This window comes from Pelodiscus sinensis, chromosome 14, assembly GCF_052426305.1.
Source record: "Pelodiscus sinensis isolate ZL-2025 chromosome 14, ASM5242630v1, whole genome shotgun sequence".
NCBI lineage: Eukaryota > Metazoa > Chordata > Testudines > Trionychidae > Pelodiscus > Pelodiscus sinensis.
The window spans coordinates 38639496-38667472 of NC_143065.1; the positions used below are offsets into that span (position 1 = coordinate 38639496).

Sequence of the window (27977 nt, forward strand, 5' to 3'; positions counted from 1 at the left end):
TATTTTAGAGTTTGCTGGGGGGTGGGTGAGTGTACGCGCGCGCGTGTGTGTTCTAGAACTCCTCCTATGCAATAAGAGATAGGACCATCAAATATAGCTTCCTCTTATCATAACTTAAAACAACGTAAACGTTTGGCTGTGCCAGGAAAATGGGACGTGCCTGAAATCAGATTGCATCACATAAAACCAAAAGACAATCACCAAATCAAGTACAGTCTTCAAAAGACAAATGGGGGTGAGGGTGGGGGTGGAGAACATACAGTCCAGCACAACTCCTTGCGACTGCGGGCCCCCTTTGCAAATGCAGATGCATGCCTAGGCGTGAGAACTGCAATTTACAGCCACAGTGAACATGCTTTCAAAGAGGAATTAAAAGAGCAAAAGCCTCAACCTGTAGCTTACCATGCTTGCTACAAAAATCGAGGCCCGCTTCTCCCTTGGGATCTGAGTGTTATCTGCCTAGTAAGCAATTAAAAACATAAAACTGCAGCTTTGTACATAGCATCATGTCCTATTGCATAGGACGGATGTTCTTTCATGGTAAAAGACTAGCTTCTGCATTCTGCAATATATCTTCTCTAAAGTCTGCCTCAGGGCTGGCCCACAACATTTTGGAACCTGAGGCGGGGAGCTCAACTGACGCCCCCCTCACTTGGGCCAAAACTTTGAAAGGTCTCAATTCTGCCTTCTTCCTATTCTACTCTACCACCATCTCTGTGCATCTAGAGCAGAGATAATACATATGTGCCACCAGCAGACGCAATTTTCTACACTCTGGGTCCTAGTGGTGTCCCGCCCCACCCACCATGCACGCACCTACAATCTGGCACCCGAGGCGGCCACCTCAGCTCGGCTCATGGTGAAATCAGCCCTGGTCTGCCCTTTACTCTTTTCATTACAGCAGGTACAACGGTGAGTGTTGCCCACTCCCCTGGTTCCTCCAGCACTTCGGCTATCACAGATTAGAAGGCGAAAAACACGTAATCAGGATGACCCATTTGATGAGCAAATGCAGTCCGCCCGCACCAACAGGACGCAATAAAAAGAACAGAGGGGAACAAGACGGCAGGTGATATGAACAGAGCTTGAGGAGAGGAAAGCATGCAGGAAACAAACACAGGATCCAGGACGACCGCTTGTGGCTTGTGGAGCAGCAAACACGAGCTTCTGAGGTGCTTGGTGGAGGCACAGGAGAAGCATCTGGCGCAGGTGTCGTACCTCGGTGTTTTCGTACCTCAGTACCTTCGGTGGTCTGGACTGTCAGTGTCAGCGTCGTCTGGTCAGGGTTGTCCTGGCGCGCTCCTGACAGGACCTCTACTCCGTTGTTAAACTTTCGGCTGCGTGCGTAACAATCGGTACTCCCTTTATCTAGAGTGTTAGACCCCGTGCACTTGGGTCAACACAAGAGATCTCTGAGAGGCCCCGGAAACGACAGATGCAGGCAAGGTTTGAAATCAGTCGAGCAGGTTTATTGTCAAATGCGAAGCTCTACCAGTTGGTAACAGAGATCAGTACAATGTTACACCACTGGGCACTATGGTCCGCGTTGACAAGGTACTAACAGCTGGCAGGCCTATTGCCATATAACAAATATTAACAGCAGTTAGTCAAAGTTAAGCTACTGTGCACTCTGTAAGTTTAGGCAATGACACCTGCTGTTCAGGCGCCTAGTGCGCCCCCCCAAGGTCGGCTGGAGAGCACCCTCTGCGGTGTCCTTTTATAGACAGGTTCATGCTTGCCCTGCTATCGCATCTGCATGATAACTGGGGGGGGGGGGGGGGAAGAGAGAGAAAGTTCAGAAAGATTGTTTGCCGTTGCTTTCAAGCAAGAGGCGAGGAAGGCAGTAAGTGCCCTATGGACCACCCACTACAATGTTTTTGTACCTTGGGGCAGTGGGAACCTACCTCAGAATGCAAAGGAGCAGCTACGCATAATGCATCACTGTCAGAGTCTAAGGTACCCACCCTATTGGGAATGCACTCCGTCAAACCCATGCAAATAGCGAGGACATGCAACTTCAACTTTACAAAATCAGGTGCAAAAAAAAGAACTTCATAAACTTGACCTAATCTCGTAGTGTAGACAAGGCCTAAGATATGTGCCTTTCAAATGTGATCCTATTACATGTATTACACCAAATGTTAAAAAACAAATATCAGCTTATTCTAGTTCTGGGCTTCTTTTCCTAAGCAGTTTTTCCACCAACCTACATTGGGTGTGTAATACTCTTTTTTTTTTTCTTTTGGCACATAATGGATTTTTCCTGGTGTATCACTGATGAAATCTCATCTCTCCTTTATCTTACTGCTAATCTCAAGAATGCATTTATCTTGGCAGCCGCAAAACAAAACAAATCTACAATTACAATTTGCAACTGTATTTCATTTCCTTCTGTTAGTATTATATATCATGTGTGCAACCTGAAATACGTCGATTTCATTATCTAGTGAGACACATGTTAAGAGAAATGTAATCATGACTTATTTCCATAAATGCCCATTGCTCATTACACCGCTACATACAAGTCTTTTTACACAGCTTGAGGGTTTTTTTAAGCTACAGCATGTACGAAAACAAGGGGAGATACTGGACACATTTTCGAGCCAGTAAAGGGTAAAGACATCAAAAAGCAGTCAGCTGGATAAGAACCATGTAGGACTGACATGAAGAAAAAACTTCGTCTGTTTTTCAAATATAAATGCTTTATCCTTCCTTAAACAGCAACTGATTCCTTCAGCCTATGGCTGATTTTGGAAGCTTTTGGAGAATGTTGGGGATAACTTCTTGGTACAAGTGCTGAAGGATCCGACCAGCGGCCGTGCACAGCTTGACCTTCTGCTCACAAACATGGAGGAACTAATAGGGGAAGTAGAGGTTGGTGACAACCTCGGAAGCAGTGATCATGAGATGGTAGATTTCAGGATCCTGACCAAAGGAAGAAAGGAGAGTAGCAAAATACACACTTTGGACTTCAGAAAAGCAAACTTTGACTCCCTCAGAGACCTGATGGGCAGAATTCCCTGGGATGCTAACATGAAGGGGAAAGGAGCTCAGGAGAGCTGACAGTATTTTAAAGAAGCCTTATTGAAGGCACAGAAGGAAACCATCCCGATGCGTAGCAAGAGAAGCAAACATGGTAGGAGACCAGATTGGCTTACAGGGGAAATCCTTGGTGAACTTAAGCACAAAAAGGGAGCTTACAAAAAGTGGAAACTTGGACAAATGACCAGAGAGGGGTATAAATGTATAACTCGAGAATGCCGGGGAGATATCAGGAAGGCGAAAGCGCAAATGGAATTGCGACTGGCAAAGGATATGAAGGATAACAAGAAAGATTTCTATGGCATGTTAACAAGAAGGAGGTGATCAGAGAGGGTGTGGGGCCCCTACTGGATGAAGGAGGTAACTTAGTGACAGATGATGTGGGGAAAGCTGAAGTACTCAATGCTTTCTTTGCCTCTGTCTTCATGGACAAGGTCTGCTCCCAGACTAATGCGCTAAGTGATGCAAGATGGGATGAAGATGGACAGCCTTTGGTGGGTAAAGAACAGATTAGGAACTATTTAGAAAAGCTAAACGTACACAAATCCATGGGTCCGGACTTAATGCATCAGAGAGTACTGAGGGAGTTGGCAAATGTCATTGAGGAGCCTTTGGCCATTATCTTTGAAAAGTTGTGGAGATCAGGAGAGATCCCGGATGATTGGAAAAAGGCAAATATAGTGCCCATCTTCAAAAAAGGGAAGAAGGATGATCCAAGGAACTATAGGCCGGTCAGTCTTACCTCGATCCCTGGAAAAATCATGGAACCCATTTTGAGGCACTTGGAAGAGGGGAAGTGATCAAGAATAGTCAGCATGGATTCACAAAGGGCAAGTCATGCCTGATCAATCTGATTAGCCTCTACGATGAGGTAACTGACTCTGTAAACATGGGAAAGTCAGTGGATGTGATATACCTTGACTTTAGCAAAGCTTTTGATATGGTGTCCCACAATATGCTTGCCAGAAAGTTCAGGGAATGTGGACTGGATAAATGGATGGTAAGATGGATAGAAAGCTGGCTAGAAGGCTGGGCCCAGCAAGTAGTGATCAACTGCTCAATGTCAGGATAGGTTCGGTTCTAGGACCGGTTTTGTTCAATATCTTTATTAATGACCTGGATGAGGGGCTGGATTTCACCCACTCAGCAAGTTTGCAGATGACACTAAGCTAGGGGGAGAGGTAGATACACTCGAGGGCAGAAATAGGGTCCAGAGTGACCTAGACAAATTGCAGGATTGGGCCACAAGAAATCTGATGAGGGTTCAACAAGAAGGACAAGTGCAGAGTCCTGCATTTGGGATGGAAGAATCCCAAGCATTGTTACAGGCTAGGGACCAACAACCTAAGTAGTAGTTCTGCAGAAAAGGACCTGCGGATTGCAGTGGACGAGAAGCTGGATACGAGTCAACAGTGTGCCCTTGTAGCCAAGAAGGTTAATGGCATATTAGGTTGCATTGGGAGGAGCATTGCCAGAAGATCCAGAGATGTGATTATTCCCCTTTATTCGGCTCTGGAGAGGCCACATCCGGAGTATTGTGTCCAGTTCTGGGCCCCCAGTTACAAGAAGGATGTGGATGCATTGGAGAGGGTCCAGCAGAGGGCAACCAAAATGATTAGGGGGCTGGAGCATATGACCTATGAGGAGAGGCTGAGGGAGTTGGGTCTGTTTAGTCTGCAGAAGCAAAGAGTGAGGGGGGATTTGATAGCAGCCTTCAACTTCCTGAAGGGAGGCTCCAAAGGTGCCGGAGAAAGGCCGTTCTCAGTAGTGACAGATGGCAGAACAAGGAACAATGGTCTCAAGTTGTGGTGGGAAAGGTCCAGGTTGGATATTAGGAAAAACTATTTCACAAGGAGGTGGTGAAGCACTGGAATGGGTTACCTAGGGAAGTAGTGGAGTCTCCATCCCTAGAGATTTTTAAGTCTCGGCTTGACAAAGCCTTGGCTGGGTTGATATAGTTGGGATTGGTCCTGCCTAGGGCAGGGGGCTGGACTTGATAACCTTCTGAGGTCTCTTCCAGCTCCTATGATTGACCAGAATGAAACATGCAAAGAAAGATGCACATAAAGACAGCGTGTGAAGGGACAGAGGTAAGACTGACTTGCTGGGGAACTGAATCATTAATGTGTTGAACTTAAGAATCTGTTGTGCAAGATTTGAGCGGACCTAGAATGTGTCTTCACTATGTGGAAGATAGACACTGCCACGATCAATCTTCCAGAGTTTAATTTAGAGGGTCTAGTAAAGACCCGCTAAATCAAACTCAGAGGGTGCCCTATCGGTGCCAGTACTCATGCTCCTCGCAAGAAGTAAGGGAAGCCATAGGGACTGTTTGCTTTCATCAACCTCCCTCTTTGGAGACCATGCAGAAACTCAAATTAAGGTATGTCGACTTCAGCTACACAATTCATGTAGCTGGAGTTATGAATCTTAATTTGACCTTCTCGTGTAGTGAAGGCATGGCTCCATGCAAAGACTGAGAGGACATTACAATCAGCAGTTCATGCTACTCAAGAGAGTTTTTCTATTTCTAACCAGCATAAAATGAAATATTTAGATTTTTTTAAGAACAGGTATTATTTGAATTGGGACGGTAGTGTCTGCAATGGAAGTCAGGATATCAGAGTTCCATTCCTAGCTCTGCCACTTACCTGTGGCATCTCCTAGGACAAATCACTTCACCTCCACATGCTTCATTTGTCTCTTCTAGTGTGTGTCTCTCACCAATTTCAACTGCAAGCTCTGGCAACTCTCTCTCATTCTCACTGTACAGCGCACAACACAAAGAGTCCAGGATCTAAACTGGAGACTCTACACTCTTTTATATTAGCATTTACAGCGAGCTTTGAACTGTACAACATGACTGCATCTCTGTTTTCAAAGGCTTACCATATAAAAGAGGAACAGAGAAGTTGAAATGCACTAGATAGCTGGAGGAAAGCACAATTTTTTTGTTTTTAAATGTTATTAATTCACTTATTAGCATTCCAGAAGGAGTACAAATTTTAAGGAGGGAAATGAATAAGGGTAGAGCAAGGGGTCGGTGAACTAGGACAGGATGGCAGCATTCCATCCATTGAAGAAAGCAACGGAAAAAAAAACCAGTCCTGTTGATTAGGGACCAATTTCTATGTATATGCCAACTAATTTTGGAGACAAATGGCATCCATAATTTAAAAAAAAGTCTGCAGTTAGAATCCATCCTCTGGAATATTCTGCCTGCAGACCTAATGTACTGAAGTTATTCTGATTCCATCTGCCTCAAAGCCTTCTCGACTTCACGCATACAGTAGCTGGGAGTGATTCCAGAGCTCTTCCTGACAGTTGTTTGGCATGATGCACTAGCTGGACATCAATTAGGCCTTGCCTTCAGCATGTCCGACTGCATATGCAGCTGACTGTTTTCAGAGATAAACAGCAGGTTTCTTTAAATCGCGATGAAATAGAACGCAGCCGCCGGTGAAGTCATGATGCTCCGGCAACGTTCTAGAAGTCAGCTCTAATCAAACTGTTAATCCATTCAGGGAACAATCCAGGAGCCAAAACTGAAAATTTACAAATTCTTCACAGTCCATCAGGTGAATCCAAAGTACACAAACTGCCTGTTCCAGGAAAATTTAAAAAAAGCACCCTAGGAGACAAGCACACATACTTCACCTTACACATCCAACTATTTGCCTGACTGGGTTTACATAGAAATCTACTGCAGTGCTTCTGAAAGACCCCTCAAACAAGAATGACTGTACATGGTTACATGCAGTAACAGCAAGTGTCTCTCTATCCAAACCAGGGCTTGAGTCACACTGGAATGCTTTGGAACACCGTTGAAGCACTTTTTTGGAGGAGCCAGAATGGTGTTCTGGCACTTTTGGGGGGAGTCGGAATGCTGTTCTGGCACTCTGGTAGTATTGGAATTGCATTTCAGCTCTGATTTTTTCAAGGAGTTGAGCACTGATCCAAATGAATCCACAGCATACATCCCAAAGGGTAGAAGGTGTGATACAGTCACATGTACCACTTAAGACAAAACTAAGCAAGAGTAACAAGCTGCAAAACAAATTAAAAAATAAATGAAGCTCAAACACTCTAATTTCCACAGCAGTAAAAAGAAAACAGGGTCCCTATAAAATAGTCAGCACTATACTCAACAAGTTACATTTACACATAAATCAGTGGAAAGGGCTGACATTTGACAATAAATATGCAGTTTGTTTCGTCTGGCATACCTGCCTCTTTCTAGACTATAAAAACAGGTTAAAAATGGAGTTATATCAGGTATTCCAACAGCTATGTTCTTCTTGTTTATTTTTTGCATTTCCTTTGTCTTAATGAAAGAGACTGGTCAGTTTCACTTTTGTTTCTAGTTAGTTTCACTTTATGGTTCCTTCTTGTCAACCACTCAGAGGGGTAGGAGGCGGGTAATGAAATGGATATGAGCAACACATCTTAAAGAACAGTCATGAAAGGCAGGCAGCTGTTTTTCCTTTGAGTGCTTGCTCTTGTCAATTCCATTTTAGGTGTCTTGCGAGCAGTATCAGGGGAGGTGGGCTCAGAGTTCACGGCCATGCAGTTTGCAGCACAGCTCTGCCAAAGCCAGTGTCATCCCACACATGCTAGGTCCGGGTATGGTGCGACACAAACATATGGGCTAACAACCAGGTGGCAACCCAGCACATCTCTTGGATCATCACCTGAGCAAAGAAGGCCGCCAAAGACACCTGCACTATAGTGGAAGGAGAGATCACGATTGCTGGCCAGGGCACTTTCGCCAGCTCATAGCCATGACAAATGGACACCATGATCCAAGATGAAATTCTCTGGGCTGACACTGGGCAGCCCTTCAACCTGTCTGCAACAAACAGCTGTGTTGACTTATAAAACGGCTGTGTTCTATCAGTGCAGAAGGCCGGCACCCGTCCAGCATATGCAACTGGTGTTCTTCATCTGATGAATGAAGCCTCAGACAGAGGTAAGTAGATGTACTGGCCCATGTGGAACAACCTTGGGCAGAAAAGCTGGACACAGGCCCAACTGGACGTTGCCCCTGTAGAAAAGGCTGTATAGCATTGCAGTGACACGAGTGCCCGGATCTTGGACACTCGCCATGTCAATATTATGATGGCCAAGAAGGATGCCTTCCAGGAAAGGAGCAGGAAGCTAGAGATTTAAAGAAAGGGCCCATGAGCTTCAAGAGCACTCGATTCAGGTCCCAGGTAGAGGCACTCCAGACCTTTCAGGAACCATGGGATGGGCAAAGACAGACTGAAGCAAGGGGTGGAAAGCAGAAATAGCCAGCAGGTGCACCTTGACTGAAGACAGGCAGCAGCCCGGGAGCATTAGGTGCTGCAAATAGTCCAGGATGACCTGCAGCAAGGCCTCCTCACAAATGTGATTGTCCAAGATCCAACTCCCAAAGCAGTTGCACTTGGCCAGAGATAGCTCTGGCGGAGGACTTCCGGCTGCCCAGCAGGACCAGGTTGGACTGCTGTGGAACACTCTCGCTCATCTGTGCTCAGCCAAGGAGAAGCCACGCTGTCAGGTGGAGTGGTGCCAGGTTCGGGTGCAGCAGATTGCTGTGGTTCTGGGACAGCAGATACGGATGGAGAGGGAACTGCGCCACGGGTCGGCCACCGAAAGACTTAGCAGCATGAGAATGATCCACGCTGTCTTGCTTCACCTTTCGCAGACCTCTGGGGTAAGCGACACTGGCGGGAAAGTGCACATCAGCATTCCATAGAATCCAGAAGGTGCCCAGCAGAGAATCCCCTGTCCCTGCCATATAGGGAATAAAACATGTGGCACTTTCTGCTCTGCATGGACACCAACCGGTCCACCTGGCGAGCCCTCCACCACTGAAAGATACCGTCAATCACCACTGGATTGCGAGTGGGGGGAGGGGTTACCACTCCTGACAAGAGGAGGGGGCGTTGCTGAGGCAGGACATTCCTGGTTCCAGTAAGTGAGCAGCCAACAGGTGGATGGTGTTCTGTATGCAAAAGTCCCATGCTTTTCACACAGGGCCAGAGACCTGGCATCCCTCCACCTTTTGATGTAATACCGTTACGGCCTTATTATCCATCAGTAACTGCACCACCTTGCTTTTCAAGGTGGGGCAAAAGTGGATGGCAGGACAGGTGCACCATCCAGAGCTCCCTGGTGTGGATATGAAGAGATAGGTCATGCTGCATTCAGTGACCATGGGTGCTGAGTTCACCCAGATGGGCTCCTCAGCCCAGATCTGATATGCCCAAAACGAAGACGAACAACATTGATGGGGACACAAAGGGGACTCCCTGCAGCACGGACTTGGGGTCCAGCCACCAGATCAGGGACGAGAGGACTCAGTCCAACACCTTGACCGCTTGGTCTAGGGCTGTGGTGTCCAACCAGTTCTGAAGCAGTAGCTACTATAATGACTACTGCTATAGCAAACTAACCACACTTAACTGGCCAAATAGCCACATGTGACTAGTGGCTAGCGTGTTGGACACTGAGTCAAGGGGATGCTTGCAGGAAACTTAGACTGTTGCCAGCCACCATTTCAGAGATTGCAGATGAAGCCAGATGTTCCAGACCACATACACGTGTCCCTGCCACGTGGCACATCAGCCACAGGAGAGTATGGGCTGCAGTGATCAGATGTGTCTGTTCCTAGGTAACAAGCTCCACCATGGCCCGAAAAAGTGCTGGAAGGAAGGCCCTGGTTCGTGTGGAATTAAGAACCCCTCCAATAAACTCTATGCTCTATACCAGCATAAACATGGATTACTCTGTTTATTAACAGGCCCAAGCCGTGGTGGGTGGAGTACACCAGATCGAGGCTTTTCCACACCTGTCTCAGATACCAGTCATCAAGGTTCAGAAAGATCTGGACCTTCCCAACATTCAACATTAGCCACTATCTGCACCACACATTTTGTCAACACCAATCCCTTAGGCCTCATACAACAAGGTTTTCAGGATCGGTCGGCAAAGGCTTTCCTTGCCGACTGATCCCCATCTTGACTGTTGCTTTGTGCCGACAAACAGCTGAGCCGGCACAACACGGTGGCCATTATTCTAATGAATCGGGGGATATTTAAATCCCCGCTTCATTGACTATGTCGGTATGTCTAATTTTCATGCCTCTGTCAGCAGAGGGATGTAGTCTAGACATACCCCTTGAGAGCCAAGGACAGGCCAAAGGGTAGTGCTCTGAACTGGTCGTGGCATCTTGCCACCATTATATGCATGAACCATCTGTGTTCCAAGAATACGGAGACATGGAAGTAAGCATCCTTTACGCTGCTCACAACTTAAGTCCCCCGGATTGAGGAAGGGGATAATGGAAGCCAGGGAAATCATGCAAAGATTCAGTTTTTGGAGAGACTTATTGAGGCCACACAGGACCAGCATATGTTTGAGTTGAGGCCTTCCTGGGCCTTCAGGATTAGGAATTATTGGGTGTGGAATCCTCTTCCACCACTTCCATGGTCTCCAAATGCAGGGCTCGTCAACCTCCTGAACCAGGAGTGGCCCAAGAGGAAGCAGGAAGGTAGGAAGGAGGGGCCTCCATGAACTGCAGGGTAGATCCCAGAGCTACTCTAACTAGAACCCAGGGGTTCAAGGTACCCCATGACAGGCCAAGAGGTAGAGGGAAAGATCATTGAGGATCCAGCTGGCTGGCTGGGGTGTCGCTCTTGAGTGCACCCTCAAAAAGATTGCATTTGGCCCCTCAATGCTTAGTGGGTCTAGGCTGGGCTAGTGATTGAGAGGAGGAAGAGCAGCGATGCTTAAACCTGGTGTCCCTTCTCCTTGCAGATTCCTGCCAAGCTTGCCAACGATGAGGCCAAAACCCTCCGCCGAACAATACCATGTAGCACACAATGGGCAACCTAGGGCAGTGAGTGGGCCAAATGAGTGAGCCTCCATCGCAGTGGGCTGCACAATTGTTCTAACGAAGACGATCTTCCAAGATGGGGTAGTTTTGCTAACAGCACTTGCATACCTAGAATTTGCTAGGTTTGCAGCTTGAACCATGGCAGCACTCTGATTGGTGTGCGCACGGCTCTCACAGTCAATGTTGTGTGCAATCAGCATCTACTTCCCGAGCCCTTGCTTTACAAGTGTGTCACTTTAGTACCAGTAGGGAAAAAACTACGCAGACAGAAACCAGCACAGTCTGGCAAACCTGCATGAGGGCAAGAGTAAACAAAATGTCTTGCAGGCCATGCATAGAACCCCAATGGGCCACAGGCTGCCCACCACTGGTCTAGCATGTGCATAGCATTTTTCATACCATTTTTTAAGCGCTATATAAAAAGGAGCTGAGGATCATTATCCTCATTTTACAGATAGGGAAACAAAGGCACAAAAAGGGGAGGTGGTCCCTCAACAAACAAGAACCAGAGCCAGGAATGAAATCCTCATCTCCAGAGTCCTACCCCAGGCCACACAGGTGTTAAGACTGAGCATATACAACACTCCCCCTCTCCAGAACCAAGCTAGAGAGAGGCCGGGAGATGCACATGAGCAAGCTGGAGGAAAAGACATTTTCAATCAGAAAAACTAAGGAGATTTAAGACTTATTTTCCATTTCATGCGTCTCTCCTTCCCCCCACTTTTTATTATTAACTGAGTCAACAAAAGCTTCGACTTGGAGCTGGGGGGACGCGCACGGTGAGGTGTCAATGCAAAGCTTTCAGAGTTTGAAATATTCAGGCTCATTCTAAACGAACCAGAAAGCTGCTTCTTTGGCACTGAGTGATGGAAATATCCAACGAAAGGGACATTCTCAATCTGCTTATGTCACAGAGAGGTTGGATTCTGACAACGCGCAGGGCTCCAAGCGTCAGCCTGATATTAATAGCTAAACGTTAAACTCTCCGTTTGGCTGGCTTGGAGGCAGCTCAGCTGGAACAGAGGGTGGTTTTTTTTTTTTTTTTTTTTTTGCAGGAAACAGTAGACCTGGTTAAAGTCACATCACAAGAGACAAGGCTGCGAGACGCAGCAGCCGGCAAACTGCTGAAGTAGTTGGTGTCCACAGGGAAGGCAGTGTTGTATAACCCAAACCTCCTCTGCTTCGATCCCAGAGGATGCTGGCAGTGCTAGCAGCCACGGCTGTTCAAACACTATTCATGGAATTGTTTTGCATGGGGGGAGGGTTATTATTTTTTTCCCTCTTCCTCCTCCCCTTTTAAAATCCATCTGTTCAAGGCCAACTCTGGACAGTGAACTGCAACAGGCTATTCCCAAAATAAAAGGGATTCAGCCTCGGGGTATCATACTAGCAAGCCGTACCTACACATTTTCACCATTTCTGAGCTCCTTTCAGCCATTATGTAACCTTCGATGCTACCGTAGCAGCTGGGCCAAGAAAACTTGAACTCGGTCCCCCCCGAGCAATTGGCGTGAGCAATGAGCCTCTGCCAGAATACAAATACAAACCTCCTGCTGCTGCTTTCTCTTTCCCTGCGTCTGCATGGCAGGAAGACGTTCCAGGCAGCTTTTTCGTTAGGGATGGTATTTGGATCTTCTCCTGCTCAAATGAGGCCCTCTCGTAACTTGCTTAAATTGCACAGACCTATCGTCAACCAATTGGCCCACTCCCTCCCACCCCACAAATAGGAATTGTTCTTTTAGAGCAGCAATAAAAATACAGAAATGAAGGAGTCACTGCTCAAATGCCATTGTTATCAACACTGCTGCACTTCCCTATTGTAGCACACAGAGCACTTTATTTGACAGGATGCACTCTTTATACACACCCTTAAACACAGATGGGCAACAGCGTACTCTGGACTTGTACTATCCTTTGTAATCAAGAATAGGAGAGCAGTCTAGACCAATGTTTCTCAATTTTTTTTTTAATATATAAAGTACCCCTTTTTAAAAAAAAAAATTATAAGTACCCCCAGTACCTATAGTTTTCAGACACACAATTTTTTTTCTACCATTGCAACACATTTGTTTAAACATCTTAATTGTAGCTGAGCAGGCGATGAAATTTTTGGGTGTAAAAAGTACAAAAATAATAAAGCGCTGTAAAACTTAAAACAAAAATTCAGTTTCCTCCAAGTTTCAGTTGTGTTGACGTACTTCTCTCAAGCACCCTTAAGGGTACTCGTACCACTGGTTGAGAAACACTGGTCTAGACCAAGGATGTAAAGTCCCGATGAATCAGTGAACCGATTAAACATTAGGTAAACGTAATATTCAGCTGACTAATGGACTAAAACGGGATCCCAGTGCTGGGGTAGCTGCTGGCTGGCCGGCCTCCCACCCGCCACTGCTCCTGGGCACAGGTTAACTGGTATCCACTAAGCTAACCGATTACTCAGTCACATCCTTAGTCTATATATCTCCTGTGAGGTATGTATTAAAATCCCCATGAAGGGAGATAAACTCAAGCATTCAGAGCTTACGTGACCTTGTATAAGGTCTCTCAGTGATTCGAGGTGAAGACTCTGGACTCCCTGCTCTCTCTGCATCAGCAGCATTAATCCTCAGGTTTCAGGGCACTAACTGACTGTCAGCGGAGGGCAGGAAGAAGTCTTTTCCCTGATACATAGTCTGGTAGTGCATTAGGAAATACAGGCCAGCATCATACAAAAGACAGCATGGGTCCATTTGGTTAGATGGACCATTGATCGATTCCAAGATGATCACTGGTGGGTACTTCTCTCATTAAAAGAAGCTTTTACCTAAGAACAGGGCCAGACTAATGCACAGGCAAACGCGGGACGTGCCACGAGCCCAAATTCATGAGGGAGGCTGGCTATGGTGTGTGGTGTTGTGCTGTTTTCATTTTAGGGGTGTTCTTTTCTTGATTGAGTTTGCCACAGCAGATTTACACCAGCAGAAAGAATTTCACTCAAATGGACAAGTGGTGTTGCGACCTGGTGCGTGGAGTCATAGCGCCACTCAAGTTTGGGCAGCCGGGCCAAACAGAAGCAGCGTTGTGACCCCTGAGCACCAGCCCGCTCACTCAAGCGAATGAATTTCTTTCAGTGGGCACACACATCCACCTGCTCACATGCTGTTATTTAAATGGTGAGCCTCGTACTGAAGTAGAAGAGCGTTAACGTAATTTATTCTTCCTCTGCAATGACTCTTGATGCACCTCCCACAAACACCACAAGGACAAATTAATTACTGATGTAACTTCCCTGATAAGAATGGGTTACATCAGGGGGTATGTCTACACTACATGCCTCTTCTGACAGAGGCATGTAAAATAGGCTATCCAACGTAGTCAATGAAGCGGGGATTTAAATATCCCTGACTTCATTAAAATAAAAATGGCCACCGCGCTGTGCCAGCTCAGCTGCTCGTCAGCACAGCGCGTGAGCCAAAACGTTGATCGGTCGACAAGGGAAGCCTTTGTCGACTGCTCCTGTAAACCTCGTTCCACGAGGCATAAGGGAGCAGTCGACAAAGGCTTCCCCTGTCGACTGATTCGCGTCTTGACTCGCGCGCTGTGCCGATGATCAGCCAGCACAGCATGGCAGCCATTTTTATTTTAATGAAGCCGGGGATATTTAAATCCCCGCTTCATTGACTATGTCAGGTAGCCTATTTTACATGCCTCTGCCGACAGAGGCATGTAGTCTAGACATACCCAGGGTGAATTTCTCCAATAAAGACAAATCTTAGAGTTACACCACTACACTTTTGGTGAAGAGAGGAAAAAGGGAGCTTATAGTATATATGGAGATATACCTATTCATAGAACTGGAAGGGACCTTGAGAGGTCATTGAGTCCAGTCCCCTGCCCTCATGGCAGGACTGAGTACCGTCCCTGACAGATTTGCCCCAGATCCCTATACGGCCCCCTCAAGGATTGAACTCACAACTCTGGGGTTACCAGGCCAATACTCAAACCACTGAGCTATCTCTCCCCCCAATATTATATAATTACTACGGGGGCAAAAAAAAAATCACTATTGGATCAAGTTTATCCATAAAAAACGTAGGCAGTGATCTCTAGGTAAATATGAGTCTTTGGTGCAGCCAAACCATCAAGAAACTCTCTCTTTCTTCACTCAGTGTATTGATAACCCCTTTTAGTACAAGCTGATGAATTTACTCCAACCTCTCAAATCACTTCTGCCTTATAAATGATACTCCCATAAAACTGGGGCAGTCTCAAAACGTGTACTACACCACTGCATTATAACACAATGAGATAATCCTAATCAAGGCAGATGGAGAACAGATGGCCAGAGAAGCGACTCTCACCCTTCCAGCTCCACAGCCAACCACTTGAGTTGCATTTCCCAAAATGGGGCATAAAGGGATACCAGGCAGGTGGGCAGCCAGAACTCTCCGCTCCAGGACCCCTGGGCTACTTCTCCACACTTTCCCCAGCACCTTCGTTTTCTCCGGTTCGGCCTCCTAGTGTCCACTTGTTGTCTCTTTCCTCCTACTCCCAGCGGTGCTTTCCTTCATCCTCTCAGCTGCACACGCCCACCACCAACTGTAGGCATGCTCCTTTGATAACCAGTTTCAACTGGTTTTCCCTAATTAACCCCAGGTGTCCTAATCAGCCCAGGCTCACCTGACTCTGCAGGCCTGGTCAATTAGCCCCAGGTGTTCACAAGTGCCCCGACTGCCTTTGCTGGTTCTAGACCAGCCCCTCCTTTTTACCCTGGGAACAGAGACCTCCTCAGTCTGAGTTTAAGGTACCTTCCCTCCTCTACTTTTTTGTACCCATCTGCTCTGACCCTGTCACAATATGCACAGGGCCATATGGCCCAATTAGCACAGGCAGAGCCTGGCCATTATCAGGGGAAACAGGAACACCTGTTTCCATCTAGCAATCCATCTAGGGGTAGGAATGGTGTTGCACAAGTCGAGTCGAGCACCGCCCCAATTAATTCTATTCTCTGAACTGGAATTAACATGGACTTTTTGTGGTTAATTAAGAGCCCCAAGGACTCACAGGTGTCTAGAAGGCCCACTATATTGCTTTGGATGTGGGACCTGGAGCTGCTCTTGAACAGCCAGTCATCAAGGGATGGGTAAATCTGGGCACTCCAGAAGAACTTAAACTGGTAAAGGGAAGCACTGTAAACTGGTAGTGATCGGGCCTCGCCATAAAATGGAGAAAATGTTTGTGACCTGGAAAGTTCGCCGTGTGAAGTACGTGCTCTTCAGGTTGAGGGCAGTATACCAGTCTCCCAGATCCAGAGCAGAATTGATGGAGGCTAAGGAGACCGTGCAAAACTTGAGCTTCCACAGGTGACTGTTAAGGCCCCTCAGGTCCAAGATGGGCCACAGGCCTCCCCTTGGCCTTCAGAGTTAGAAAAGTTACACCCCAGACATTAACAACTATAACTAACAAAAACAACTATCACTACAGAGAGAAACTATATACACTAAAGACAACTGCATTCACAACACAGGCAAACTGGCCAGAGCACAGCAATTCTGATGCGCCATCACTGCCGACAAGAAGGAACGGAGGGGGAGAGGAGTGTGCACAGCTCTTTATACCGCACCACGGAGGCACCACTCCAGGGCTGCCTAAGCTGCTCCCCCACAGATGCTGCAAGGGGAAAAGCTTTCCACACCAGTGCACATGGTGAGCACGCACACCTAATGTAGCGTGGACATGAGCAAGTACTCAAAGAAGAACCTAATATTAGAAAGATCTGCACAACCATTTCCCAAAGTGTGGGATATACCCCTCTCAGGAGGAGGAAGAAAAAGTTACCCAGAGGGGCGTGGACAATAAATACATTAAGAAATGATTTCACAGAGGAGATGGGACTGGCTTCATTTTCTTGACAGCATGTTCAAATTTCACCGGGCTGGGAAAACACCACACTTGCAAAGACTAGGAAACAAAAGTGGAATACACCATTCTATCTTCCACTATCTCTGTAAGAATCCCACATGAGCCAGAGGAAAAAACTATACCAATATGGCAAGAACAGAAGAGATGCGTCATCATCATATCTCCTCAGCCAGATTGAATGTGGCAAGAAAATTCCTGAACATGGATCCTCATTAATGCTGTCTTTAAAACAAGGAACGAGCTTTGAACACAGTATGCATTTGTTAAGTAGGAGCATGTGTCTTCCATCAGCTTTATTTTTGCACAGAGAGGACCATGTACTATACAGAAGCCACATCCGGACTCAGGTACACAGTTTAAACACTTCCTTAGTGGAAGCATCATCTCCATTGGGCTTTGAGAGAATAAGTACATTGTGAAGAATTCCCACTGGAAAGTCAGGAGATACAGCACAGATCTTGTTAACATCTGAACAGAGAATGTTTATGTTTCTCAATTCTCTGTTTACTTCCTTCATCTGCTATGATTATTCTCCACACCACAAACACGGAAGAATCTATGTGTTCTGGGACGTGATTTTCACAATACAGTCTCAGACCTCCTACTGAAGAATGTTTAGAGTTATCGTCCCACAAGCCAACCCTCTCCAGCTATTTATCTCCATTAGCATGAAGTATGATGTTCCCGCCAGCTTTCAGAAACCAAACTCAGTTTGAGACCTGCAGGGATGAACGACGAAACCAGATTCACTTGCAATGAGGAAACTGAGGCAAAGGCAGTTAGGATTTGAAGCAAATCTGCAAAATGCTCATATGCTAATCATGAACAGCATCTTGAGTTATGCCTCCTAAAGCAGGTTCTGTGGTGACCAGAGAAAAGTTGGAGAGCAGAGATGCAGTCCACCTAAGCAAATCAGAGTATGCAAGGACTAGGGAGTGATGCCCTCCAATGAAAAACCAGAGCTGAGATACAATTCATTGTAGTTAGGAAGTGAGAGGTGGGAAAGAAGATCTCCAATCTGGATTTCCCTGGAGAAGTTCTTCCTTTACTCTCTCTGATACACCCACCCCTTACACACTTCTTTTCCAGGTTGGGAAAGGAGAAACATATCATTACTGGTGTTATTACTTTTTGATACTGGGGGGGGGGGGGGGGCGGGAGAGGGGGGAAGAGACAATGAAATACTTCAGAGATGGCATAGGTCCCATAATCTTAGACAGACAAAAGAAGCAGAAAAAAATCCCACTTGGCCAAATTCTGGCATCAGGCATATACAGTAACTGCCATTTAGATCTAAATGTTATGTAGGCAATTAAGGCCAGAAATAGGACACTTGGCACGCATTGTCTGTCAGCTGCTAAGTCCATGCAGACTAATCCGTATTTGCAGGATGGGCACATTGTCATATCAACAACAGAAGCAAAAGGACAAATCCAAGAGTCAAAGAAGTCACCCAGAAAGCTGGTCATTTCAATACAGAGCTGGAATTTAAAACATACTCCTCCTCTTGCACATACTTACCCACTGTGTCGCAGGGTTCATCTTTGTGTACGCAGAAATCCGTCCTAAAAAGAAAAAAAAAAAAGCACAAGTCAGGTGTATGCTGTGCTCCAGGAACAGATTACAGAAAAGCAGTGGTCTACGAGCCCAAGCACTGAAACATTCCCAGCTATTAGGGACATCAAGGTCCCTTAACTGCTGTGTAGGAACACAACAATAGCAAGTAACAGCCCTGACTTATTTCAAGAGTTATTTTGATAGTTCCACTCACTACACTCAAAATCCAACCTAGTCTTCTGAAGATCTGACATGGAAGAGAGAAAGGTCATCTTAGGAAGCAGGAAGCCACATGTTTCTAGTACATCAGAGCTTGTCAACAACCCTCAACTAAAACGGGGCCACTCACTTTCACACAGTACTGCACTTCAAAGGAGGTGTCGTCATGCAAGCCCGCAGCAAAGTCTAAAACTGGGGGAGGAGAAATCCAGGGGCAATGTACACAGGTATGTAGCACTGAGTCCTAGGGAACAAGCTGGGTCCGAATCAGGGGTTCTCAGTCTCTCTCTTACTGAGACCTCTCCAGCAGGCTGTGAAAACTTTATGGCCCATCTGTGCCACAAAAGTGGTTTCTGCATATAAAAGCCAGGGCCAGCGTCAGAGGGTCGGAAGCAGGGCAACTGCCTCGGGACCCCAAGCCACAAGGCCCCATGCAAAGCTGTGTTGTTCGGGTGTTGACTTCAGCCCTGGACTTTGGATCCACGTGGCAGGGCTTCTGCTTTCTGCCTTGGCCCCAGCAAGTCTAATGCTGGGCCTGCTTAAGGGCCTTCTGAAACCTGCTCACAAGGGTTTTTTTTATTGTGACTTGTGAATAAAAGCTGCTCTCTCAAATACTCCCCCTTTTAATCTATTTAATTCTTTTGGTCTGGAAACAGTTTTCTTGCTTCACCGTCACAGTAAGAAAAAAGAAAAAGCTAAAGAAAGAAGCAAGGGGCGGGGGGGCGGGGAGAGACAAGTAAAATATTCATGTTAAGGGTAGACAAACGGACTAAAAAAAAAAAAAAAATAGGACCCAGCCTGATTTTTCATCCAAGACTTGAAACAGACACTAGCAATTCGCCAGGGTCCAAAGAGTTCAACTAACTTGTTTTCCCACCTTCACGTCTCACCTGGGTTTTACAAGGATAGAAACCTAATCATTATTATTAGTCTGTACCACAGTAAAACCCAGAAGCCTCAATCAAAACGAAGACCTGATTGCACTAGATGTGATACAAACACGGAACAAAAAGATGGCCACTGCCCCAAACTGCTTACAATCTAAATAATATCCAAATAGCACAAAAATATTCCTTCAAGAAACTTTTCAGCTCAATTTCCAATATGGTATTTTTAAAAAAATAAAATAAGGTTTGCACCCTCATTTTAGTTGTGTCAGAGCACCTCCACGGTTATCTCCTCCCCTCTGGGAACTTTCCTCTTCAGCTCCTGCACGTGCAAAGAGTGCTAGCTATCCCAGAGCAGTGCCTTATAGTTGAGGCACCTAACAAATGTACCGCAGCTGATATAAGGAGCCAAGAGTCCCTTCAGTCTGGAGGAAGCAACAGCCCTGTCACAGATATGACTGCCTGTCCTAGCCAGGGTAAGTAGATGCAAAAGTTATTCGCGTGTATTGTGGGTGTCTGGTAATAAACCCACAGGTGGGGTAGTGTGTTTGGGGCTTTTGAGAAGGTAAAGAGAATGTCCTGCTGGAATAAAAATGTAAAAAGGGGATTTTTCAGAAAGAAATAATGGAGTTAGATCCTGAACTTCCAGGTCACTGAGACTTGGATCCATGCCACCACCAGTCTCCTTTGTTCAAATTGTTAAAAAAAATTCCCAGCTTAAGCTGGCAAATAAATAAATAAATAAATAAATTGAAAATAATCCATATTAAACTGTCAACATTCATATTAAAAAAACCACCCTGCATATTTCCGAGCTTACATTTCCTGGCAAAAGAGCTATGACTACGACCATCAGTGGGTTAAAAATCAGGCAGAAAAAATAATAATCGGAAGCCATCACCATGGCCTGGCTGGGGATTTCATTTTTCAGAGCTGCACTGCTCTGTCTGACACCTTGACATTTGCTCTTGACCGAGCTGGCACAAGAACAATTCTTGAGTTCCCAGAGCCAGCCTGACAGAGGTTTATTTAAGGATTTATTATGTTATATAAACTGGTAAATCAAACAGATGCTTCTATTGTGTCAACAGATAGCTCAACTACTAGTAGATGGCATGGGGCCATCACTAGAAATGAATCTCTCCTATGGGACTGTCTATCATAGCAAATAATGCAGCGCAAGTCTTGCCACTTGTGCTCGCTGTAGTTCTTCCAGGAATGGTGCCGGGTGGTTTAAGTCAACTCGGAAAAATTGCCACAAAAATAACGGTCTTGTAAATAATTCAGCACAACTTACAGACTATGACCAACTTTATGGAGGTGAAAATCCCTCACCGCTAAGAGGGCTGGTCTCTTGTGGTCGTGGCGGTGCTCTTAAGTGAAGCAATGAAAGGAAATCTAACATTTCATCTGCAATGTGCAGCATGGCAGGTCATTCCCCAAACCCCAAAAACTATCCTTCTGCCACGGGACCTTTCATCCAACCATTCCGCATTAGGTCATACTTACCACTTGACTTTCATAATGAGAGCACATAACAATGGACATACTTATACTGGGTCAGGCCAATGGTCCATCTAGCCCAGTATCCCATCTTCTGACAGAGGCCAGTGCCAAGTGCTTCAGAGGGAATGGAAGGAACAGGGCAATTCCCTGTTGTCCTATCCCAGTATAGGGCAGTCAGATGCTTCATCCACAGCATGGAGTTGTATTCCTGACAATACCTCCAGGAACTTATCTAATTCTTTTTGGAACTCCGTCATCGTTTAGGATTCCACAGCATCTCCTGGCTGGCTGTGCGTAGCACGAAGAAGTACTTCTTTTTGGTTTGTTTTAAACCTGCTGCCTATTCCTTCCATCACGTGATCCCTTGTTCTGCCTTTCTTTGTAAGAAGCCACCCACCAATCCATTCGAGGGATTTTCCCCTCACTATTGAGTACAAATGGGAAAAACACCTATTTTCTGCGTCGTCAGGCAAAGGTAAATTCCCAGAAGCAAACTGTTCATGGCTCCTTTTCGCAAACACAGCCAGCAGGCTGGAACCAAAGTTCTCTTTGGAGGTTGGAGGTTGACCCTAAAGAGTCTCAGTTCTCAAGCAGCTGCAGCTGCTGAAAATCCAACTTTTGCTTTTCTGGCTCAGCTATTTCTGCTGGACATGCTCTAGCTTCCATCTCCGCCGTGGCTGGTCCATCTGCACAGTCTGGGGAGGATCCAGGGACACACATGCATGCTTCTAATGCCAAGAGAAGAAACTTATTTCCCCTGCTATGTGAATCAGAACTGCTGGATCAGAGACCTTCCAAGCAACCTTCATGTTGCAGGAACAGGAATGGGTTCGAACTGCAGGAATGGGAAAACACTGAAGTTACATGCTGCTGGCCTACTGTGCTGGATGGATGTGGTTCATCTGAGGAACACCAATGGTCCTGTGCCCAATTTTCCCCTCACACAATCAGCTGTTCTTCAAGCCTATTATTCAAACTAGAGGCAGCTGCAGCTTTCCAGCTATTATTACAGCAAAACCTTCCAAATTCATTTAGCCCAGAGAGCATCTTTACAGTTCTGACTCCAACTCGTTTAGCACGACACCAAGCATTTAATTTCATAAGCTGCAGAGACAGAGGGCTCAGACGAAATGCTCCACTTCTCCGCGCCAATGCTCAACTCCCATCAGAATGATTTGCATGCCTCACCGTGTCACACAGGATCAAAAGATTGGTCTTGGAAATTAGCACAACTGGATGCACAGATGAGAGTTTAAAATATCTTATGTATTTACTTAGGCCCTGATCCAATAAAGCACATGTTTAACTATAAGCAGGATGTGTATTACTCCCATTGACTTCAAAGGAACTACTCACCCTGCTTAAGAAGTTAAGAGTATACTTACGTGCTTTGCTGGATCCAGGCATGAATGACTGCACTGAATACAGAGCAGACAGGGGATCCTGCACCAGCTCCAGAGGAAACTGCACAATCATATAGAGGTTGAACCCTTCCAGAGTGGCACCCTGACTGGTGCTGAACCAGAGAATTTGCCGAACCATAGGAGATCAATACTGTCTAGCAGCATTACCAACACTTCCACTGCTTACTGGGCTCTTAGAAGACATTGAGGAGTAAATTAGAGCTAAACAAAGCTCGGAACACTGAGAGCCAAGCCTGGTGGCTGTAAACAAACTTTATGGGACTGCAGGAAACTTGGCCACACCCATGCTAAGTTGACATCGGCTCACTAAAATCATGCCGGACCACAGATGTTACCAGACAAGAGTGCAGGACTAGAGAGGGTCAACCTGTATAAAGACATATTTTGAGGAACTCTACTAGCCCACTGAACGGGCATAGCAATCACTGAGTGTATATTCTACAGCCCAGTTTTATTCAACAATCATTAGCATCCCCTGGTACTTTGAAATGATTACCATACTCAACTTGTCTCTAGAAACAATAGAAAGTGTTTTCAGGAGGGACTTAAAAATGCTCTAATTGCTGAAAACAAACTGTAGAATCCTGTTCATTTAAGGTACACCTACACAGCATGCTTATTCCGGAAGATATATTCCAAAATAGCTTATTTCAAAATAGTGTCTACACTACAGGGAAGCCTCAAAATTAGTCCAAGCCAGACTACTCTAATGTGGACGCGCAATCTCGATTTAGATCTCCAGGAGACACTGGGGAGTAATTACTCAGAATGGCCCTGGGGAGGAGCTATTTCGAAACAGAAATAGTGGAGCATCCACACTACAGCTATTTCAACATAGCTATTTCTGAAGAGGAGTTATTCCCCATGGAATGAGGTTTACAGGAGTCGGAATAAGCCGTCCGTTATTATGAATTTATTTTGAAATAACGGAATTGCTGTAAGATCATAAGAACGACCATACTGGGTCAGGCCAAAGGTCCATCTAGCTCAGTACCCTGTCTGCCAACAGTGGCCAATACCAGATACCCCAGAGGGAGGGATTACAACAGTAATCCTCATGTGATCCCTCCCCTGTCATCCATTTCCAGACCAACAGAGGTTAGGGACACCATTCCTACCCATCCTGGCTAATAGCCATTGATGGACCTAACCTCCATGAAGCATCTAGACGCTCACATTGTTATTTTTAAATAACTGTGCTGTGTAGACACCCCTGTGACTGCTCTCTGACATGGACAGCAGCCCTATACATATGGTGCAACCCAGGTCAAAATACTCATTCCTCAGCTATGTTCAAACTGTGTAAGCAACTTTAAGGAGGAGAAAAATGATTTTTAAATGGCCCTTGTTAATAAATGAGAGACACCATTTACATAAACGTTTGGGAAACATGTGAAATAAATGCCTGTGCAGATAAGACTCTAGAACAATGATGTGCTCTGAAATTAATCTTTTGCAGTTGTGCTTTTAACTGTTAACTTGCTGTTCGAATTTAGATGACAGACCATTTAATCTCTTGGCACTCACCAAATGCATCCCTTTCAGGAGAAATTACTTACTTGATTTATTATCTGTCATTGTCTTGCACTGTCATTGGGCTAAATCAGTTCCATGAGAGATGTTGCTATATAATGGCCGCCTTTTCACATGGACTTTGGTGAAGTAGCTCTGCATAGATCTAGATCCATGATGTATAAAGATACAGGAAGATTTTCTCCAGGCAAATTCATTATGGTGCACTGAAAACGTTGGGAAACTGGGAAATCATTTCCCACAGAATATCGACGCTATTGTACATATACAGAACTGGAAGAGCCTCCGTTTTTTTGTCACAAATCTTTGCTTTCTATGGACATTCAAAATCCTTCTTCTCCCCGGATACTTTAATTTAATAATCACAGCTGCAATTTTTAAAGAATAGAAGAAGATGTGGAAACATTTTTTCTATTCATATTAGACAGAAAAAAGTACAAGGAGGGAGAATTAATCTAGATACAGCTGTAGATGGTCCCATCGGTCACTATGGGTAACATCCCGGGGGTTTGAACCTTATTCTGGCATGGCGTATTTGATCACTATAGTCACAAAAGGAAACTACTATCTATGCCATGTACCAACAGAGAAAGCAAGTTCTAATGGTGGATCAATGCGACGGTAAAGCAAGTAAATAAGTGCTAGTTCTACACACGTCACCTACAAACTGTCCCTTTCATTGTTGTTGGGTTATGTAGAGGAAGCAGGGATGAACATGAACTGTGTAAAACACTGGAAGAGGAGCGAGACCTTTCATTGGCACAGAGAAGAATAAAAAAAAAAAAAAAATCGAGACAAATCACTGCAGTCCGCTTTGTCTTGTCCATACGTGACCCAGAAGCACTGAGACTACTGACAAGAGAGTGAAGTCTGCTCTACAGCCTTAACTGAGAGCTCATTTAGCTTTCAGCTCATGCAGGGGAGGCACACAGCTTTCATCCCGCAGGTTCAATTGTAACTGCCAATGACCTGGGTCTGTCGGCCTTACACATGCAACCCAGCATGCCCCGTGCTAGCATGAAAGAGGGACAAACATCAGCACAGTGGAAAACGGTTCCCCTGTACCTGGTAACAAAGACAGCAGCATCCACTGTAGGGGTATCATCTCTTGCACCAGGAACCTGATTATTGCCAAGATACTTTGCTCCACCGTACTCTTCATTTTGCCAGTGACAGAAACTCTCCAGAGACCTCTCCCCATGGTGCCCAATGGACAGTTTTGCCTTTAGAAAACAAAAAGGAATTCAAAGACACAAAGATTGAGCACACAAGGGGACACACATGTCTATGTAGCATACAATTATTAGGTGACAAACAACGCTCTCGCTAATCTTTTCCACCCATGTGTGGATTTTTACAGAAATACATTTTTGTGTGCACTGAGGCATGTGCGGGTGTGCACCACTAGTAGAAACAAAACCCAGCTGTGGGTACTCTGCTAATCAATTGGGTGGCATTTGGATCTCTCCTGAGAGGCCGCACAGCTTACAGGGAACACTGGTGACAAATACGCAGTTCAAAATTATACTTGTGATTACACGTGCATCACCAGAGCTTTCAGCATCAAAGTACTAACGCCCTCAGCTAGTAACAGCAGCAATCTTCCTTAGGGGCATTAGGCCCAAAGGGTTCACAGAATTGAGAACGGTGTTTCTGATTCCCCAGCCTATCTGGTGATTGACGCTGTACAAACATTTTGAAGAACTTACAGGACGGTTTCGAAGGAGGACAAGCTTAGTCACTCGAATGCTGACTTTAATTCCGAGGCTCTGGTGTTGGAACATGTTGTACACCTGTCAAAATGTGACAACATGTTAGAATGTCAAAAAAGAAAAAAATAACTAGAAGAGATGAGAGGACGTATGACGACCAAAATTATGACCCCGCTAAATATAAAGAAAAAAGTTGGCTGAATCCAACACACACGATATTAAACACAAATATAGAATTCTCAAAAGGAACTCCTATGATGCCATTTTAACCCAAAGTATATGACATATAGCAGCAGCTGCAACTGTCAAATAAAATACATTTTCCTCTAATGCATATCATTAGGCTTTACCACTCTGAACAATTTTTCACACAACCCCTCCAGCAAGGTTTTCCAGCTAGGGCAGATTCACCCAATAAAACAAACAAGTCCTTGGGAAAAAAAACAGAACCAGAACCAATGTGGTTTAAGAAGGGTAACAAAGGGAAATGGTGGAGAATGGAGGAAGGGAAATATATTCCAAGAACATCAAAAAGAAACTAGAGACCTGAGAAACAAACACTTGTTAAAAAATGGTAGCTTAATTCAGACTTTCAAAATTTAAAATGTCTGTGCTATCTAAATGCAAAAATGAAATAATGGTGTGTTTTAGACTTCAGGAAATAGAATGAAAAGCAATTTCCCGGTGTTGTTTTCATATCTTATATAAGAAAATAATACTAAGTCAGCATATAATGACACAAGCCTCAGGAAATACAAAAATAGTGCCGGAAACTACCTTCCTGCTATCTCCACATTTCACTTTCTAGCTCAGAGAGTTCACCTCATTTACAGGTTAGAACACAGGGACTCTAATTGATCCCAGAATTACATTTCACCAGATTGCACAACTGCTCTGCCTAGACCACATCAGAAAAGGTGGAAGCGGGGAATTATATATTATAATGTATTTTAAACTATTTATAACTTTGGGACAAATGCCACGTGACCTATTCAAACAGAAAATCAAAACCATGGAAGAGATTTTTCTGACTAACAAGAAGAAGATCTGGCTCTGTTCGTTCCCCAATCTCATCTGGTTCTAAATGTTATTCAGGCTACAGACAGAACGGCAGACCAGATTTTTTCTTCTTCCTGCAAGGAACCCATGAGATGAACATATCTGGGGGGAAGATCACATTTTCAAACCCCTGAATTTTCCCTACTCATGAAAGCACTCAAGTGTGGACTTAATTTTACACACATTCTAAAGATGGTATTTAAGTCAAGTGGCTTTGAGCAAGGCCCAAACTGGGATCAAGCAGCTCCTCAGTACTAACCCACATTTAACCCTCTGACTTCCTGCATGATCTTCGTAAATTCACCTTCCTTTTCTATGGTCCCATTTACCCATGCGTACAATTGCTGGTCCTACTTACCTAACTTATAGAGGTGTCTAACAGTCTCTTAGGCCAGGTCCACATGAACACTTATTTCACAGAAAGCTGGGAAGTAAATCTACCCCACATGAGCCTGCTGCACACTAACTGGCCATAGGGACTGTGGTGCTCTGCGCTAATACTTCCCTAGTGCACTGTGATCTACTCCCATTTCAAAGCAAGCCGGGGCAATTTCCATGTGCAGCAGCAGGTCCACATGGAGACTCAGCGTTAAACTGGGTAGATTTATTCTCCAGCTTGACATGAAATAAGTGATACATTTTCAAACATTATTGGCTTGTATAAATGAAGACAGAGCATCATCGAATCATAGAACTGGAAGGGACCTCAAGAGGGCATCAAGTCCAGTCCCCTGCCCTCACGGCAGGACCAAGCACCATTCAGATCATCCTTAATTGATGTCTATCTAAAATATGGTTACTTACCTGGTAACTGTTGTTCTTCGAGAGGTGTTGCTTATGTCCATTCCATCTAGGTGCACACACACGCTCATGCATGACTGCCAGAAGCTCTGTATCCTTAGCACCGGTGCTGGGACTGGTACCAGTCCTTGAGTCGGAACCATCGATGGAGTCAGGGGCACGGCAGCTGGTGCCAATGGGGAAGCCCTCCATGCCGTAGGCTTCGGTGCCGGCTGCCTCACTGTATGGGACCATTTGCAGCAGTCATCCCTATGTGGTGCTGGGCCCAACAAGGACATGAGCTCAATTATCTCATGGGCCATAGCAAACATGTCCAGGGTCAACGGTTCGGAGACCTCCTCGACTGACAGGTCCTGGACGTCCGGACTACTTGCCTGTACAGAGCCAGCTTTGCCTATGCAGCACGGGAGCAACATCGTGCCTGGGCAAGGACGGAGCTTTCGGGTGTTCCCCTGGC

General features: G+C 45.4%; 1 protein-coding gene across 3 annotated transcripts in view; it reads right to left on the reverse strand.

The window, feature by feature from the left end:
• Window positions 1–27977, reverse strand: part of ADAMTS17 (ADAM metallopeptidase with thrombospondin type 1 motif 17) — a 323015-nt gene that overhangs the window by 243317 nt on the left and 51721 nt on the right. For all 3 annotated transcript variants that reach the window (XM_075896952.2, XM_075896951.2, XM_075896953.2), the window contains exons 5-7: window positions 25658–25741; window positions 25014–25171; window positions 18344–18387 (exon numbers count right to left, since the gene is read on the reverse strand). In XM_075896952.2, the coding sequence (XP_075753067.1) occupies window positions 18344–18387; window positions 25014–25171; window positions 25658–25741 (286 nt within the window). The remainder of the gene's footprint in view (window positions 1–18343; window positions 18388–25013; window positions 25172–25657; window positions 25742–27977) is intronic.